This window comes from Stegostoma tigrinum, chromosome 23 (assembly GCF_030684315.1).
Source record: "Stegostoma tigrinum isolate sSteTig4 chromosome 23, sSteTig4.hap1, whole genome shotgun sequence".
NCBI classification, from domain to species: domain Eukaryota; kingdom Metazoa; phylum Chordata; class Chondrichthyes; order Orectolobiformes; family Stegostomatidae; genus Stegostoma; species Stegostoma tigrinum.
In genome coordinates, this window is record NC_081376.1 from 32954032 (window position 1) to 32970844 (window position 16813).

At 39.9% G+C, this 16813-nt stretch overlaps 1 protein-coding gene across 4 annotated transcripts in view; it reads right to left on the reverse strand.

Moving 5' to 3' along the window:
- The window catches only part of crebbpb (CREB binding protein b), a 161594-nt gene extending 149985 nt beyond the window's left edge, over positions 1-11609 (reverse strand). For all 4 annotated transcript variants that reach the window (XM_048551908.2, XM_048551905.2, XM_048551906.2 and 1 more), the window contains exons 1-2: positions 10778-11609; positions 7791-8533 (exon numbers count right to left, since the gene is read on the reverse strand). In XM_048551908.2, coding sequence (XP_048407865.2) covers positions 7791-8533; positions 10778-10862 — 828 coding nt within the window. In that variant the 5' untranslated portion in view covers positions 10863-11609. The remainder of the gene's footprint in view (positions 1-7790; positions 8534-10777) is intronic.
- Positions 11610-16813: the final 5204 nt, after the last annotated feature.

Consider the following 16813-nt stretch of genomic DNA (forward strand, 5'->3'; position numbering starts at 1 on the left):
CCAAAGCTTCTTAGTGAGCGCCTTTTGATTCCACTTTCTACCATAGAGAAGGACAAGGGCAGCAGGTAGACAAAAAAACCGCACCATTTGCAGGTTCATCTAAAGCCATACAACCGTGACTTGGAACTACTGACAATCCTTCAGTATCGCTGACTCAAAATTCTGAAACCCACTTCCTAACACTACTTATAGTATACCTACATCACTCACTAACAGCAGTTCAAGGCAGCTTTTCACCACCTTCTCAACAGCAATTTGGGATGGGATATAAATGCTGGTTTAGCCAGTTATATCCATATCCCACAAACGAACGAAAACAAAAATCACAAACTTTTGTGCTGCTTATTCCAGTGTGACCATAATACACTGAAGATGACGATTAACTAGCAGTTTTAATTGTTGATTTAACAATTCATACCTTTTTTCTTCTGTTTTACTCAAGGAAAGAAGGGTTTCTCTTTTCTTTGTGTCTTGCCTGCATCCATTCCAGCATGGGCAAAAAAAAAATGTGGAGTTCATGCCACAGAATGATCATTATCTTATTGAATGGCACAACAGACTTGAGGGACCAGCTGACTTACTCCTGCTCCTAACTGGTAGGGCATAGTTATATGTCATTTTTAGGTTGATCACAACTTAAATAACACTTAAGCAACTTTTGTTTTACAGCTGGAATCATTAAGAAATATCTCAAACCAATCTGGAATATTGTTGCTGTTCACCCACTGAGCTCAATGCGTCTCAGACTGGCAAGACCATCTTAACTTTTGTCAATATGCCGTTGGATTATTCACAGCAGCACTGTTAATGCAATCTCACTTTTACTAAAACTGTGTGGTTGTCTATGTAGTGTACACACACACACTTTACATATAACCTACATGATAGATAGATCAATGGTACGGAAGTATTACTGCCAAAAAAGGTCCTTGTTGTGAGTGCACACTTCTAATTAGTATTACTAAATACGTGCTTAACAGAAATCAATCCTAAAAATTATTCTAGAATGAATATCAAAATCAGAAAAGCTACCTTCTTGAATTGCAGGTATACATAAAGCTATTGAGGGAGTACCAGGATTTTGGCCCAGCAACACTTCAAGAACAGAAATATATTTCCAAATCAGGAAGGTGAGTGGCTTGGAGGAGAACCTGAAAGTCAAAGCATTTCTATGTATTTGCTGCCATTATCATTCTAGTTGGTAACCTCATGGATTTGGAAGGTGCTAAGGAGCCCCAGTGAAATTCGGCAGTGCATCTAATAAATGGTAGACAGTCTTGCTACTGAGCATGGGTGGTGGAATCAAGCAGGTCTCTCTGTTCTGGATGATGTCAAGCTTCGAGTGTTTTTGGAGCTGCATTCATCCAGACAAGCAGAGGAATATTCGACAGTACTCCTGACTTGAATACTGTAGACGCTGGACAGATTTGGGGAGCTAGGAGTTGAATCACATGGCACAGGATTCAGAGCCTGCTCTTGTAGCTTACTGATTAACTAGACTCATTCACTTTCAATAGGATCACAAAGCATAATATTACAAATGCATCATTTTAAAAAAAGGACCAAGCAATAACACAAAATAATTAGCAATTTAAAGAATTTCCAAGAAAACAGGTTCCAATGCCAAAATAGACAATATTTTTGTTTATTCTGCCATCTTCTTCATAATTAACACCATCGTAGGAAGTGCTGCCAAAATAACAGAATGTCAGCGCAATCTCATTCAATTTTACAAGAACTTGTATCTATAAGACATTAATGTTGAACTAAAATTGATAAAAACCTTAAATAGGTTTGCTTGGACATGAAAACAGTCATTGTTTTTAAAGCTACTCATCTTAAAATTCTATTTTATTGGTACCATTTTCCCACCTTCATGTGATTTCTACTGCTTGCTAGATGGTTCAAACTATTCTCTTATAATAAACATCAGCATATTCAGTAGATTGTAATTATGCTCATCAATTCAAAATAACACTGTATTTGAATGCAAACACTATTTTCGAACAGACTACAATGGACTTCAAGCATTAATGATTTAGTAAAATTTGTTACAGTGCAGTATTTCAGGCTTCCATGCAGTGATGGTAATAACCATTGATTCTATCTTAATCTACTGTACATATTATGATTCCACTCTAACATCTGTTGCAAATTCAATTCCATCTCTGGGGACTACAATAACATTTACATCAAATTGCTGCACAACACAACATGCTACAAGTTGACATCATGTAGACACTTCTGATATTAATACTTCTGGAATAATTTGTATTCCTGAAACAAAATCAGCAGAACTATCTTAAAAGAGAGATATCAAGGTGTGGAGCTGGATGAACACAGCAGGCCGAGCAGGAAAGCTGATGTTTCGTATCTGAACCCTTCTTTGGAAGGGTCCAGACCCGAAACGTCGGCATTCTTGCTCCTCTGACGCTGCGTGGCCTGCTGTGTTCATCCAGCTCTACACCTTGATCTCTCAGATTCTCCAGCATCGGCAGTTCCTACTATATATCTTAAAATAGAGCTCATTACCAATGTGCACTTCTGTGCTGCAGCTTCATTTCCCTTAGATAAGCTCATATACCCTCACTGTTTCTGTTGGCATCCTTCAAAGGCCCATTGAGATGCCTTTTACTTCTTCCTCATCACCAGCAAACGATCTTCCCTGTCCTCGCTCTGGTCAGATTCCCAGATGAGTGAGCTCATTGGGGCCCAATTGAGCCAAACTTCATTTCCCCTCTCTCTTTCTATACCTACCATGAGCCCTTGGGACTGGGGCAGCAAACCACTGCCCCACCCTAATGTTCTGTCCAGAATCTCCACATGCCTCGTGAACAAGTTGCTGCCTATTCACAGCCTTAATATGAATGAATGCATTACATCCTATTTTTGACTGACCTGTAAGGAGGATGCAGGGGCGCTTCAGTGTGATTTAGACAATTGAGTGAGTGGACAAATACGTGACAGATGAAATATAATATGGATAAATGCATGGTTGTCTAATTTAATTGAAAAACAGGAAGGCAGTTATCTGATTGGAAAAGGGAGATGGTGCAACAAGACTTGGGTGCCTTCATACACCAGTCACAGTCAAAGTATGCATGCGGGTGCAACAGGTAGTGAAGAAGGCAAATAGTAGCCTGAGAGAGGATTCAAGTTCAGGAGCAGGGATGTCTTGCTGCAACTGTACAGGGCCCTTGCTGAGAAAGGTAGAATTCTGTGCAGTTTTTGTCTCATCTGAGGAAGGATATTCTTGCCACAGAGGGTGTGCAAAGGTTTACCAGACTGATTCTGGTGAGATGACAGACTACCAGCCTGCACCAGTTAGGACTATATTCACTGGAATTTAAAAGAACTGGGGAGAGGTTGGGGGAATCTCAAAAATCTGTAAAATTCTCAATAGATCAGGTAAACACAAGGAAGATATTCCTCATTAACGGGGAGTCCAGAAACAACCTAAGGATATGGGGCAGGTCATTTACATCTCAGATGAAAAGAAATTCTTTCACCAAGAGAATGGTGAGCCTATGGAATTCTCTGTCACAGAAAGTAGCTGACAGCAGAACACAACGTTTTCAAGGAGATATATATTGTTCCTAGGGTTAAAGAGATCAAAGGGCATACGGCAAAAGCAGGAAAGGATACTAAGCTGGGTGTTCAGTCACGATTATGATTAGCAGATCAGACTTGAAGAGCCGAATGGTCTACACTTGTTCCTATATTTTCTATGTTTCTACATTAGCACACTGGTGATGACAGCTCAGTGAAGGCACAATTCCTGACTTCATCTTCCACCATCTGTTACAACTGAGGTCCCACTGCAATGGTGAGGGACTTCCAAACTTCCAACTTTGAACTACTGTACTCATCACTCCACTCATCTCACATCTTAAATCATCGTTGTCTACTGCTTCATTTCAAGTTTCTTACTGGAGGTACAATCAGATGGCCTTTCCTCACCACTGATACCAAACTATTTGCAAAACCACTGTTTGAGCCTTTGCTGAGTTTTAAACATTGCATCCACTTGCTACAAAGCCCTATTTCCATCTCTAACATTGTCTGCCTTTACCTCAGCCTAGCTGCTGCTGGAACGCTTACCCTTGGTTTTGTTACCTCCAGATTCGATTATTTTAATGCTCCACTGGTCACCCATCCTCAACAAAAATTAGCTCAAATAAAACTGTTGTGCATATCTTAACTTGCTAAGTTTGATGACTAAACTGAACAAATTATGTATGCTGTGCATGATAGAGTTTGGTTTGCACAAACACTAATAAATGGATGTGTGTAAATAAAACTGAAGCCACACAGCTATTTCCAATGGAAGAAGGCAGAAGTCCTACTTTGTCAAAACTTGCTTCAACTCCCTTTTGGAAGGGTCTTTACATCATGTATGAATTATTTCAACAAAAAAATTGATGAAGGCCATTTCTGACAATATCATTATTTCCCTGCCGCCAACACAAATGACTGCATGGGATAGCATGTTTGTTCACTTGCAGAAACAGATATCAAATTATTTGAATCACTTATATAGTTTGATAACATGATCTTGAGGGTGAATTGGCATTGACAAGCCTCAATGCACCTCTGAACACAACAGCAATTGCTTAATTTCAGCCATGTTCTGCCTGTTACAGCTATTTGGAAGCATGTGGAAGTAGATTGTTGTTTTCTTTAACCATTTAACTTGCACAGAAATAAACCCAAGACTTTCCTGACCAAATTTAGAAGGGTTATGAAAAATTAAATGTATGAAGATAAATGGATGTGAAAATATGAGTCAATGAGCAGACTACTGGATATGACTACAATCAGAGGCTGATTTTCAAGTATCCATGACAGGTCTGGTCCTAACTCACCTTAAAACATGGCATATTATTACAACAGGCACTTCTCACACCAGCTCTTACTCTTAACACGCCATAGCAAACTATTTAGCAATGTTGAGAAATCAGAGGATTTGTATTTGAAAGCAACATGCAATTATCACGAAGAGAAAGCCACCCACAATGCCACATTCTGAAACCCACATGAAAGGAAAAACAGAATTCAGTTGCCCAACAATGATAATAGAAATTGCTGGAAAAGCAGTTCTAAGGAAGTGTCACTGAACCAAAATGTTAACTCTGACTTCTCTCCAGAGATGCTACCAGATCTGCTGAGCTTTCCCAACAATTCGTTTTGGTTTCTAATTTCCAGCATCTGCAATTCTTACTGTTTTTATTAAATTGCCCAAGTCAGGCAAACGTCAAATGGATGATGTTGAAAGGTCAATGGAAATATTCTATTTTAAAGGTACAACATTAACTTCTGGCTAAATTATAATTTGGAAAAAAGATACAAACACCAAGTCCTTAGTCATCAATCTATCCCTAAAAATAATTAAATTAATTTTGAGACCATCTCACTTGCACTTTGCACATCCATTCAAGAACTGGGTGTTCTAAACATCACAAAAACATATCATCCTTATAACAGTTACAATAGATTTTTACAATTTTTAAAAAACATTTAATACTGGACACAGTTTTCTTCCATGGCCTCTTTCAGAATTATAACTGGTTTGATCTAACTAGGCCAAGGCAGATGTTCACTTTGGGTCAACTGCTTCAATGTTCTTAGCCCCAGGATCTCTGATTGAGCAGTAACCGCAGAAAGCAGGCTTTTCACTCCACTTCTCCACAACCTTCATTTTCTGACAATTTTGAATAAAAAGAAAAAGTACTGGAAATACTCAAAAGGTCAGGCAGAATCCGTGAAGAGAAATAGAACAAACATTTCCTGAAACATTAAAACATTCACTGATGCTGCCTGACAAACTGACTATTTCTGATTTATTTTCTTTTTATTTCAGATTTCCAACTTCTTCATTATTTCTTTTTGTCTAATATTTTGGGCTTCCTCAACCTTTTCCATTACAACTTCAAATGAAAAGTTGCTACTTCCCATGTTTAGGCCGTAGTAACCTATGCATATTCCCAATGACTCAACATTTAATGTTGTCAGATTTCACAAATTCAGGTATCAACCAGCTCCGTGAAGTGCAAGGACATCACCACTATATGTTGTAAACATAGTCATTCATTCCTTGGCAGTAGAAGAAACTAACTTTTCACAAATTACCATTCTTCAGTTCAGCGTACTTTAATCATGCCAGGGAAAGGATAGACTGAAACCCAACTTCAGTATAATAAGTCAGCTTCATCCACAGTAGGTGACTGAACCTGTGAGCCCCATTTGCGCAAGTATTTCAGTGCAGTGGCAGAATGTTCGAAGATGCTAACTTTTGGTTGAGATTAGAAGTCGTGCAGTGTGGAAACAGGCCACTTGGCCCAACAAGTCCACACCACCCCTCTGAACAGCATCACACCCAGAGCCATTCCCTTATCCCTGCATTTCCCATGATCTAATCCAAACACAATGGGCAATTTAGCATAGTCCAGAGATGTACATTGGTGGATTGGCTATGTGGGAGAAAACCTGGAGCACCTGGAGGAAACCCATGCAGACAAGGGGAGAATGTGCAAACTCCACACAGAGGCTGGAATCGAACCCAGGTACCTGGTGCTGGGAGGCAGCAGTGCAAACCACAGCGCTGCCCCACAGTGATGTTAAACTAAAGTCAAACAAACTTTATCTGGCAACCTAGATGGACAAAGATGTCAGTGATGTACTCAAGGGTTTCCTAAGCCAAAATTTACCTTCAAATAAAATCAACAAAAGCATAATTCACTGTATTTGCTTTGGTAGACCTTGCAGTGGGCAGATTAGTTGCCAATAAAACTGCACCTGCACTTCAAATGCTATTCGTTGGCTGTGAACCGCTTTGGAGATACCCTGGAGACATGACTGATTAAACATAAAAGTACTCTCTCTTCACTTTGTTATGATCAACTCCATCTCCTTTGCTGGATTTCACGCTTCTATAACTCTGCCCTGTTTTAGCCAAACTATATTGTACTACCTTAACTTGCCGCAGACTCAAATCTTTCCTGGTGGACTCTTCCGTCTGCCTTTCATCTGATGCAGCAACTGGCTAAACAGCTCTTCCTTTTCACAGTCTCCAACATATTTTCAAAACTGTTCACAGTATTTTAAGTATGGTCTAACTGGTCCCTTGTATAGTTTTAGCCAGACTTCCCTACTTTTATGCATGAGGATCTCATTTAGTTTGGGGACATGGTCAGCCTGGACTGGCTGGATCATGCTCTATGACTCTACACTGGTCTGCAATTTGGTTTAAAATTAGACACAAATTGAACAAGTTAGTAAAAGACCACCTACAAGAAGTATGTAAGCACAACGAAATGCACTGAAGACAGGAGTTGGAGAAATTTGACTTACAGCAAAGGAAATAGGCACAGAGAATGCGAGTATGCAAACAACTAAGAAACAGATACATTCAGGTGAGTACGAGGCAAGGCACCCTGGGCTAAAACACCTTAAGAATCCCAACGTTTATTAATAATGGCCAATGACGCACACAGCATACCCATGTCCCAAAAGAACACAAGAATTATTCTTGCATCATGTACTCAACACATTGATTGGTCTCTTGTCTTGCCAGAACAGGTGGGAACACAGTAAGGTTTAGGCAAGAGGGCAATGATCTGCAGAAGAAGCAGAGAAGAACATACTTCATCCAACTACTAACGGCTTTAGTTTTGAAATCATAATCATTGCTGGAAAATGACAGCTGTATCATTAGATAATATAGAATCATTCAAGTATGAGAATCAAATAGTTAGAACACAATCAATAATAAATGTTAAAAAATGATTTACCTTTGCCATAGCTCCAGCTTGTTGCGTGTTTAAACCCGTGTGTGCACCCATCTGTGCCGATCCCTGGGCTAAAGTCTCTGCCAACACACTACCAGAGCTGCCCAGGCCAGAGTTTGAATACTGCATGCTCCCTCGTCCCCTGCCAGTAGCTCCCAATGAGCCATTCAGCACCTGGCCCTGTCCTTGTTGCGACTGCTGCATTAGACCTTGGCTGTTGCTGCTGTTCAGTAGAGCTTGATGTGTGTGACTGAGATTGGTACTTATGCCAATTCCACCTGGCCCAGTCTGAGCAGCTGGGCTGCTATTAGCAGACACCATACCTGGTGCTGCAGCATTGAGAAGTTTTGATTCTCCATGTTTTTGTGCTTGTGTGTTCAGTGCTTGAGAGCCAGGGGTTGAAGAACTTGAACCACTGGCGGCCATCCCCAGACCAGAAGATGAAGTCAGCCCTTGACTGTGAGGGCTTTTGCCCAGGTTGGGGCTGTTCTGCTGGCCCTGACCAGGACTGTCCAAAGATCTTGCTGGATTGTTGCTGGAGTTTACACTGCCCAGTCCTCCAGTGAGATTGGAACCACTGCCAGCCCGCAAGAGCTCCGAGAGCTGCTTGTGTTTAGAAGCTGCATCCTGACCAATGGTGCTGTTTAACTGGCTGAGTTCACCACCATTGGGCAGTCCTAAAGGGTCAGATGATCGGATCAATTCATCAGGCAAGTCATTTTCTAAATCAAATGGGGATCCAAAATCTGTAAAACAGAAGTTATTCGCTTTTAGCATTTGATTAGTAAAAGTGCACTATTCACATATTATAAGCATTTTGTATTAAAGATAAAATCTACCCAAAGATGAACACAACACGGAGGCATAATTTAATACAATACATAAATATGTATTCTTAAAATCCTATTTAATGAGCAATACCTTGCTAAGTTTTTAACAGTTAACCAACTCTAACAACTTAATCTTTATTAACAAACTTCCAAATATATCAAGATTTGTGTGGCAATTAGCTACGTCTATTAGTTTCTAATTTTAAAAGGAGTTCGGAAAATAGCCACTTTTAATAAAAAAAATTGATTGTTTCTCATACAATTGCAGAAGTTTGAGATCATTTATGCCAACAATTGCATTTTAAATATTGGCATCATAGTAAATACTGATTAACAAGCCAAAACCTTTTGTAGGGAATATACTAAATTTGACCAGTGCCTGATGCTATTTTAAGAAGAATAATCTGTTTAGCAAATCACCAGTGCAACTTATTAAACCCTCATACATATACAAGTATCCTTATTTGTTATAATGGTAAGCATTTCTGAAGTGTGTAATGTGTTTCAAACATGTTTCCAATAAAAACATTTACAATGACTTGTAACAGTCTTAGAAGCCAAAACACAGGCCTGCACATTGTGAAAAGAGACTTTATACAACAGCAGTGGGGGTAGTTCCAAAGGTAAAAAGGTCAGGAAATAATATGATTACTTAAATCTTGGTCTCACAAACCTTAGTGATGATACTCTACAACTTGCACAACTGTCTGTGAACATACAAATGACCTATGTTTCTTCAATGTGATGCTGCATAATTTAAAACATCATATGCTGCAGTTCAAGCTTCAAGGACAGAATGCGCCAAAGTATCCACCACCCAGTGATTGTACATGTGCACAGGTGTAGCATCCGACAACAATTAATTGCCAAAAGATGAAAGTAGAGCTTAAAATATTCATTTGTTCACATATTTTAATGGCCCAATGGGGTAAATAGTCTACCAAAGTAAACACTTCATTTTATTTTTATTTGTTCACTGCAAACATCAAACACCACTACTGCAGAATTAATAGTATAATATACTAGTTTAAAAATCTCACCCATAAACTCAACTGTCGATAATTATTATTGCCTTCCAATATAGTCTAGTGTCAGTTGGGATACTCATTAAATTATCGCAAAACGAAAAATACGTAAATTGCACAGGCAACTGCATTTTAGTTGCATCTCTCCCGTTAAATGTTGGCATACCTGACGGTAAGCTGCAAATATTATTAAGATTTTGACAATAACATTGATCACTTGGCTCACCAGGATCCACGGGACAGTAACAGGGAGGTGTTATAAATCCCTGGGCTTCCGCCAACTATAGTGGCCTTAACGCAATTCACCGCTACAAGTTTCTATTTACAAAATAATGCCCAAAATACGGACGTCTGCTACTTGCGACACATGCACGGTTTACACACAGTATCAGATGCATATTTTCCAACAAATGCTGCAATCTTACATGTTATACATTTTTACGTGAAGTTAACAAATTACGATTTCACCTGTCACAAGTCAGTTGAAAGACTAAAAAATATTTAATCAGCAGACGTTTGATAAATATTATTCTACTTTATTACGTATTCCATTAGTTTAAACGAAATGCTTTCTACCAGCGAAATTCACCACTAGTCTAATTTCTCAAATGTTATAACACTTTAAACAAATGTGCGAGACAAACTTTATTTCATCACACCGAAACCAAGGTCTAATTTTATTGGTATTTGCTCACGCGAAAATTATGGTGCAAATCTATCAACGATCGAACATAAAAAGTGCGAAATGAGTTTCGTAACCAATGCTGAAGATTTACACCAATCAATATCCTCTCAAATATAATTCCTTCTTACTTGTCTCTAAATATACAATATCTCAGAACATCTAATGATCTTCAACACCTTACTGAGCCATTCTGGCTCAAACCTTCCCAAATAAACGATCGTAAACACTGCTAGTTTTACTTTTGCGGGATCGGGAGCTGGAGTGAAGGAAGGAACAAAACCTATCAATAACCTTCCCCACCAAAAGAAACACGGTTTTAAGTTTCTGCCAAAATCCTCAATTTCAAAACATACGCACTCCATTCCTATTTACCATCCACAAAGAGGAGTGTTGGGCAGCTATGCAACTACTTATACTCCGCGGTTGTCCGAGGCGATGTCCCTTCCTTACCTGTACTGTCACTGGCAGAGAGCGCCGGCGAGTTGAGTTTGGGCCGTTTGGCTGACGGCGGTCCATCCAGTAGGTTCTCGGCCATTTTATTATATATATATTTTATACGTGTGTATGCGTATAAATCGTTCCCCCCTCCCTTTTCAAGCTAGTTTCATCTAATGAACATGAAAGGTGAGGGGGGTGAGGGGGCGGGATAAAGACGGACACAGCAGCGACTCTGGCAGGCCCTGGGGCCTTTGACTAGCACCGAGAGCCCGCTCCTCCTCAGCCACAGCGCCATTCCCCTAACGCGACACCCTGTTCCGCCATTCCACTCCCCCCCTCACACAGGGAACAAAAAAGCTGTCCAACCCCTATCTTCACTTTAATATGCAGTTGGAAAAAACATAAAATCGAGCCGATCAGTCAGGCCGCATTTTCGGTATAGCGCCAGGGCCAGGACCGGGACCAGGCCGGGGACTGACGCCAGACCGCTGCCGGCTGAGCCGATGAAAACAATACTTCACCCAAAGACTTGGTACGGCGGAGCGAAGGGGATACGGATTTTTAAACACCACCTCCCCCCTCCCCTTCAGCCGGTCCCCTTTCTCTTATCGCTTTTCCACCGTTTGAAGGCGCCCGGACTCGCAATAATTTGACGGCTATGTGGATTTCGCAACCGAATATGGGTTTTGAGGAATACTCAAGACAGCGAGCACAGCTCCCGACGCCGTTCAATTCCTCCGAAATTTCGGATGAAATTTTCCACCAAAATGGCGGCTGTTGATCTTAAAGTTTTTTTTCCTCCTGACGTTCCGTCCACCGATGGAGGGGGAAGGGGAGGGGAGGAAGGATGAGGGAGGCGGAGCCAAGTATACGAAAACTGCCGAAAGCACCTTAGTAGCTGGTCGGAAATACCCGAACCCTGCTTCGGGTGGAGGATGATGACTCCGCGTGATCCGTCCGCCGCCTGCGGATTGGCCGTCTCCGTAAGAAATGAGGGAGCAAGCGGCCGAACGTACATTACGTCATCAGAGCTCCTGATGCATTGTGGGGTTACTATCAAATGGACATGCGCACGGAGCTTACAGCTGTGAATGAGTTGTAATATTTACGTGTTAATAACTATATTATTAAACGTGTAATACAATTTCACGACATTTACGGAACCAAATTACATTAACACGTTTAACGCCATTCGAAATACTAATATCGCTTCCTGTTGGCAATTGTAAAATGTGATAGCCTTAGGACTTCTCAAAATATCTATTTACAAAAATAGTTTCCTAAATTAAGTGGGCAGGAAGTACAAATAATCAAAGTCGCGCCTCAATTTTCAAATGATACCCTTTCGGTAGCACAAGCTGAGATTGTATAAAGGGCTTAGACATCTTATGACTGCTGTGGATTGAAACGTACATTCATCTCCAAACGAAGCAACGAGTCGGTCTCCCTCGAGTGTTGGATGGTCTGGAGTCGAAGATGAAACATTGTATTTTTTTTCTTAGACATTGACTATTATTTGACGGAATAGTTATTTTAAAACTTTGATTTTTATGGAATCTTCAACATTGAAGAATGTTTCAATGCCCTTCACAGAAGCATTATCAAACAACATAACACTTACCCAAGACAAATATTAGATGACCAAAAGCGAGGTCAAATAAGCAAATTTTAAGTATCTTAAAGGAGGTAAGAGGTGGCAACATAAGTGTAGCAAATAAATTTTACGTTAAGTTCTTTAGCAGCTTAGGGCAACTGCCACAACAATAAAAACATTAAAGTCGTAATGCGTTAGTAGCTATAACTGAAGGGGCCTCTCTTGGATTTAGACCTTCACGAGGATCCCGTATTTCTCACAAACTAACTGAAAACAAAAATGCTGGAGATCACATCGGGTCAGGCAGCATCCTCGCAGAAAAAGCAGACTAACGTTTCCAAACTGATAACTCTGATGCAAAAAGGATCAGTTTTAAAGTTCCAAGAAAGATGGTACACAGGCAACAGACACAATTCAGAGATAATAAAATGTGAGGCTGGATGAACACAGCAGGCCAAGCAGCATCTCAGGAGCACAAAAGCTGACGTTTCGGGCCTAGACCCTTCATCAGAGAGTCCTAACCCTAACCCTAACCCTTCCCCTACTGCATCCCTAAAAAATAAAATATGGTATCAATGTGGACTTCACCAGTTTCAAAATCTCCCCTTCCCCTACTGCATCCCTAAAAAATAACATTATCTCAGACACAATTCAGATTTTGTCTCAGATGCTTGTCAAATGTTGCAATTCTATCTTTAATCTTTCCCCTCTCATCCTAAACCTGTGACCTCTAGTTCTGGACACCCCCAGGGAAAAGACCTTGGCTTTCACCTTATCCAAGTCCCTCATGATTTTATAAACCTGTAAGTTCATCCCTTGACTCTGACGATCCAAGGAAAATACACCAAACCTATTCAGCTCCCCCTCTTCACCACCCGCGCCCCCCTCCCCCCGCCCCATTCTGGCAATATCTTTTCTGAATCCTTTCAAGTTTAACAATCTCTTTCCTACAGCAGGAAGACCAGATTTGAATCCAATACTCAAGGCAAGTACACCATTTGCTTTTTCACTACCCTGTCCACTTGTGCCTCTATTTTCAAAGAGATGTGAACCTGCACCCCAAGACCTCTTTATTCAGCAACACTCCCAGGACCTAAGTCCTGCCTTGATTTGCCTTACTTAATCTGTAGTATTTTGCTTTATTGAATTCAGATTGAGTGTTATTGGCTAAGGAGGCGAGCACAAACACATCACATGAGGCTGTTGCAGTTTTAGTTGTAGCATGCATCATTGACTTGTGTTGCCTATAGTCATTGTAGGTTTGCAAGCCAACCCATTGGAGGTGTTGCAAATTTACTCTAGTGTAAGCTAGTGATTCCCACATTTGATAACGTATGGCCTTCTTGGCTTCTTTGCAAGCCTCCTTAGGATAGAGATTTGAGCATCCTGCCAGGCATTTCATTCAGATTATCACAGCAAATGAAAAATATTTGGGTGCATAGCCATCTTCCACCTTATGGTAATATTCAAAGCAAATGAAGGCACCACCATTTGACCTGTGCTAATAAATTACTTTTGGACCTTGTTCATTAGCCTAACCTGACCCACATCCAAGATAGGCCCTATGTCCAACTTCTCAGAGATCAGTATGTCTGATCCTAATGTATAGTCTGAACATTTTATGTGCCAGATACCTCAGCAGTGAGCGAACCTAAAATTCCCATCAGAGGAGGCACTAGACACCTTTCCTCTGGTGTGACTGATATTATAGATAGGCAGAGAATCAACCCAAAGACAAACTGTGGGAGCAGTTAAAATAATAGGGTCACTTACACCCTTGAATCTCTCACCCTTCTCCTATGCCAAGGTATTAAAGTACTCAAGCAGGGTAAATAGTAAATAGAGCCCTATTTTAAATATGCAGTACTTAACCTCAATTTATTTTAGGTTTTCTATGGTCTTAACTGGATTTCTAGGTCTCAAAAGAAGTCTAAATGCTGCAGCATTTTTACATCAGGTTGAAGGTTACAGGTTCAAATCTCACTCCAGATAACCTAAGTTGACATAAGAATAGTACTGAGGGAATGCTGCATGATCAGACCCTTTCTGACAGCTCAAATGAAAAGAAAACAGAATGCCATTACTTCAAAAAACAGCAAGGCATTTTCACTTATTTAAAAGTTTATTTAAATAAAGATAGTTAATTAAGAACAAGGCCTTACTGGGTTCTTTGCCAGAAATGGACTTGCCTGCAACCCTGTGAAACAAAAAAAATTCAATGTGGATAAGCCATAATCATACCATCAGCTAGAGCAAGAGAGTCCCGATCTAATGCCTTCTGTGCAAGGAGAAATTTTCCATTCTATTTTACTCAATTCTTTCTCCAGCAAGTCACTTGGTAATAGAAGAAGCTGGTCAGAAAATTGTCCTTTCGCAATCAACCTACATAGAGACTGGTTTGTCTTTTACAACAAATGTCACCATCTCAACTTATAAAGTAAAATGCACACTTACAGAAGTTTTAACTCTCTGCAAACCTTGGCAACATTAACTGGTTGTAGGGTTTGGGAAAGAAACAAGATTTAATCCACAGTTATAGTTGAAACTTGCAAATATTTAAAGCTGTTGAGAGAGTTTGCTCTCAATTGAAGAATTTAGCCATCTGTAAAACAGAAGAGGATAGAAATAATCCAGCCATCTGCTAGGAATTCCAGAAATATAGTCAATTGTTCAGGCCATAAACCTTTTCTCAGAAGAAAATAGAGAAATGGCCAATGTGGCCAAAGAGCAATTTTTATTCAAAGGTGCGGTGGTGGTGGGGGGGGTATGTCTGTGAGAATGACTACTTTCCCCATATTCTGTCCTATTTAAATGTCCATCTGTACCATCCACTGTGTTAAAAAAGGGACCACATTAGTTTAACCCTTTTATCTCCTAAGATTAACCACAATTTTAATGGTCTGCAGCTTATCAACAAATTGAAAATTATGAAATTGAAAATGAGAAATATATACCCGAGTGCAAACTAACACAAATAAATTATTCAAAATCCACAAGAAATAATCTATTTAAGTTAAAAAAAAACTAAAAAGTCATGGGTGTATAGTTTTTCCTTCACCAGATTTCCTGTTTATACATAACTACCAAAAAGAATGAGCAGTGTTTTCCATGGTTCTTTGATTTACAGCATCTTCAGTTGTTTTTGAAGTGCTCTCTTGGACAAGAGGGGTGTCTAGTTGTAAAATTCAAACATCACCCAGAAAATGTTTAAATTGTGAGAAGCAATCTTAAATTTACCTCACTTACAAGACAATAGGGAGCTAGTAGGCAGGATGTGCTGGATAGAATGTAAAGTGAAACATGAACACAGATTTGAAGGGTTGACTCTAAAAGACAATATCTTTAACAAAGCAATATGCTGTCATCACTGAACTGAGCAGTATGTCTAAAATAGACACTTGGGCCCCTTCATCTCTGACTTGGTAGGTAGACTATCAACACTGAGGCAAGTCTGAAACTTAGGTGCAGGTTTGCTAACTTGACTGTAGTAAGAAGCTCAAGCTAACAACAGACTTATGGAACAGAGATAATAGGAACTGCAGATGCTGGAGAATCCGAGATAACAAGGTGTAGAGCTGGATGAACACAGCAGGCCAAGCAGCATCATAGGACCAGGAAGGCTGATGTTTCGGGCCTCAACCCTTCATCAGCATCAGATTTCTGATGAAGGGTCCAGACCCGAATCATCAGTTTTCCTGGTCCTATGATGCTGCTTGGCCTGCTGTGTTCATCCAGCTCTACACCTTGTTATCTCAGGCTTATGGAACAATTTTTTAATTACTGTTGGCAGAACTTGCTTCCAGGGTATCGATAAACAGGAAGGTGGTGAAGAAGGAACTACACAGCAATCATTAATGTAAAGTGACAATCTCAAGGTTTTGAAGAAGTTCTTTCAGTATCACAGGTTATGTTTAGTTGGGATGTAAATTGGTTGTTAATAAAATACCAATTTTGCATTTAAGCATTTGTCATTTAAAATTTTAGGCATAATCAGGTACCATAGAAAACAGACAAGGTAGAAATTATGGAAATTAGGTAGGAAATTCAGGTCTTTATGCTATAGTCATCATCTGTTTTCGGGGATTTATGCTAGATGTAACTAAAAGTTTGTATAAAAACTAAAGTGTCATAGCTATAGATTCATCACTTGAACCGCCCAATTTTTATTGATCTGCAGATGTTCAACAAATTGAAATTGAAACTTAAACTGCAAACCTGTGTACAATTACTCAACATTCATAGGATAAGAAACAAGCTAAGTAAAAAAGAACTCCCCCAGTGAGGAACTGCATTGTGACATGGGTCAGGATTCAAAATCCTTTCCTGCATTAGCCGATCATAGCAGACAATGGAAAATGGCTTCAGGCACAGATTGTTTAAAAAAAAATTTAAATCAGCTAAGTTTCTTGCTCCTGTTATCATCCAAATCAGGGCCCTGGAAAGGCAAGTTGTGG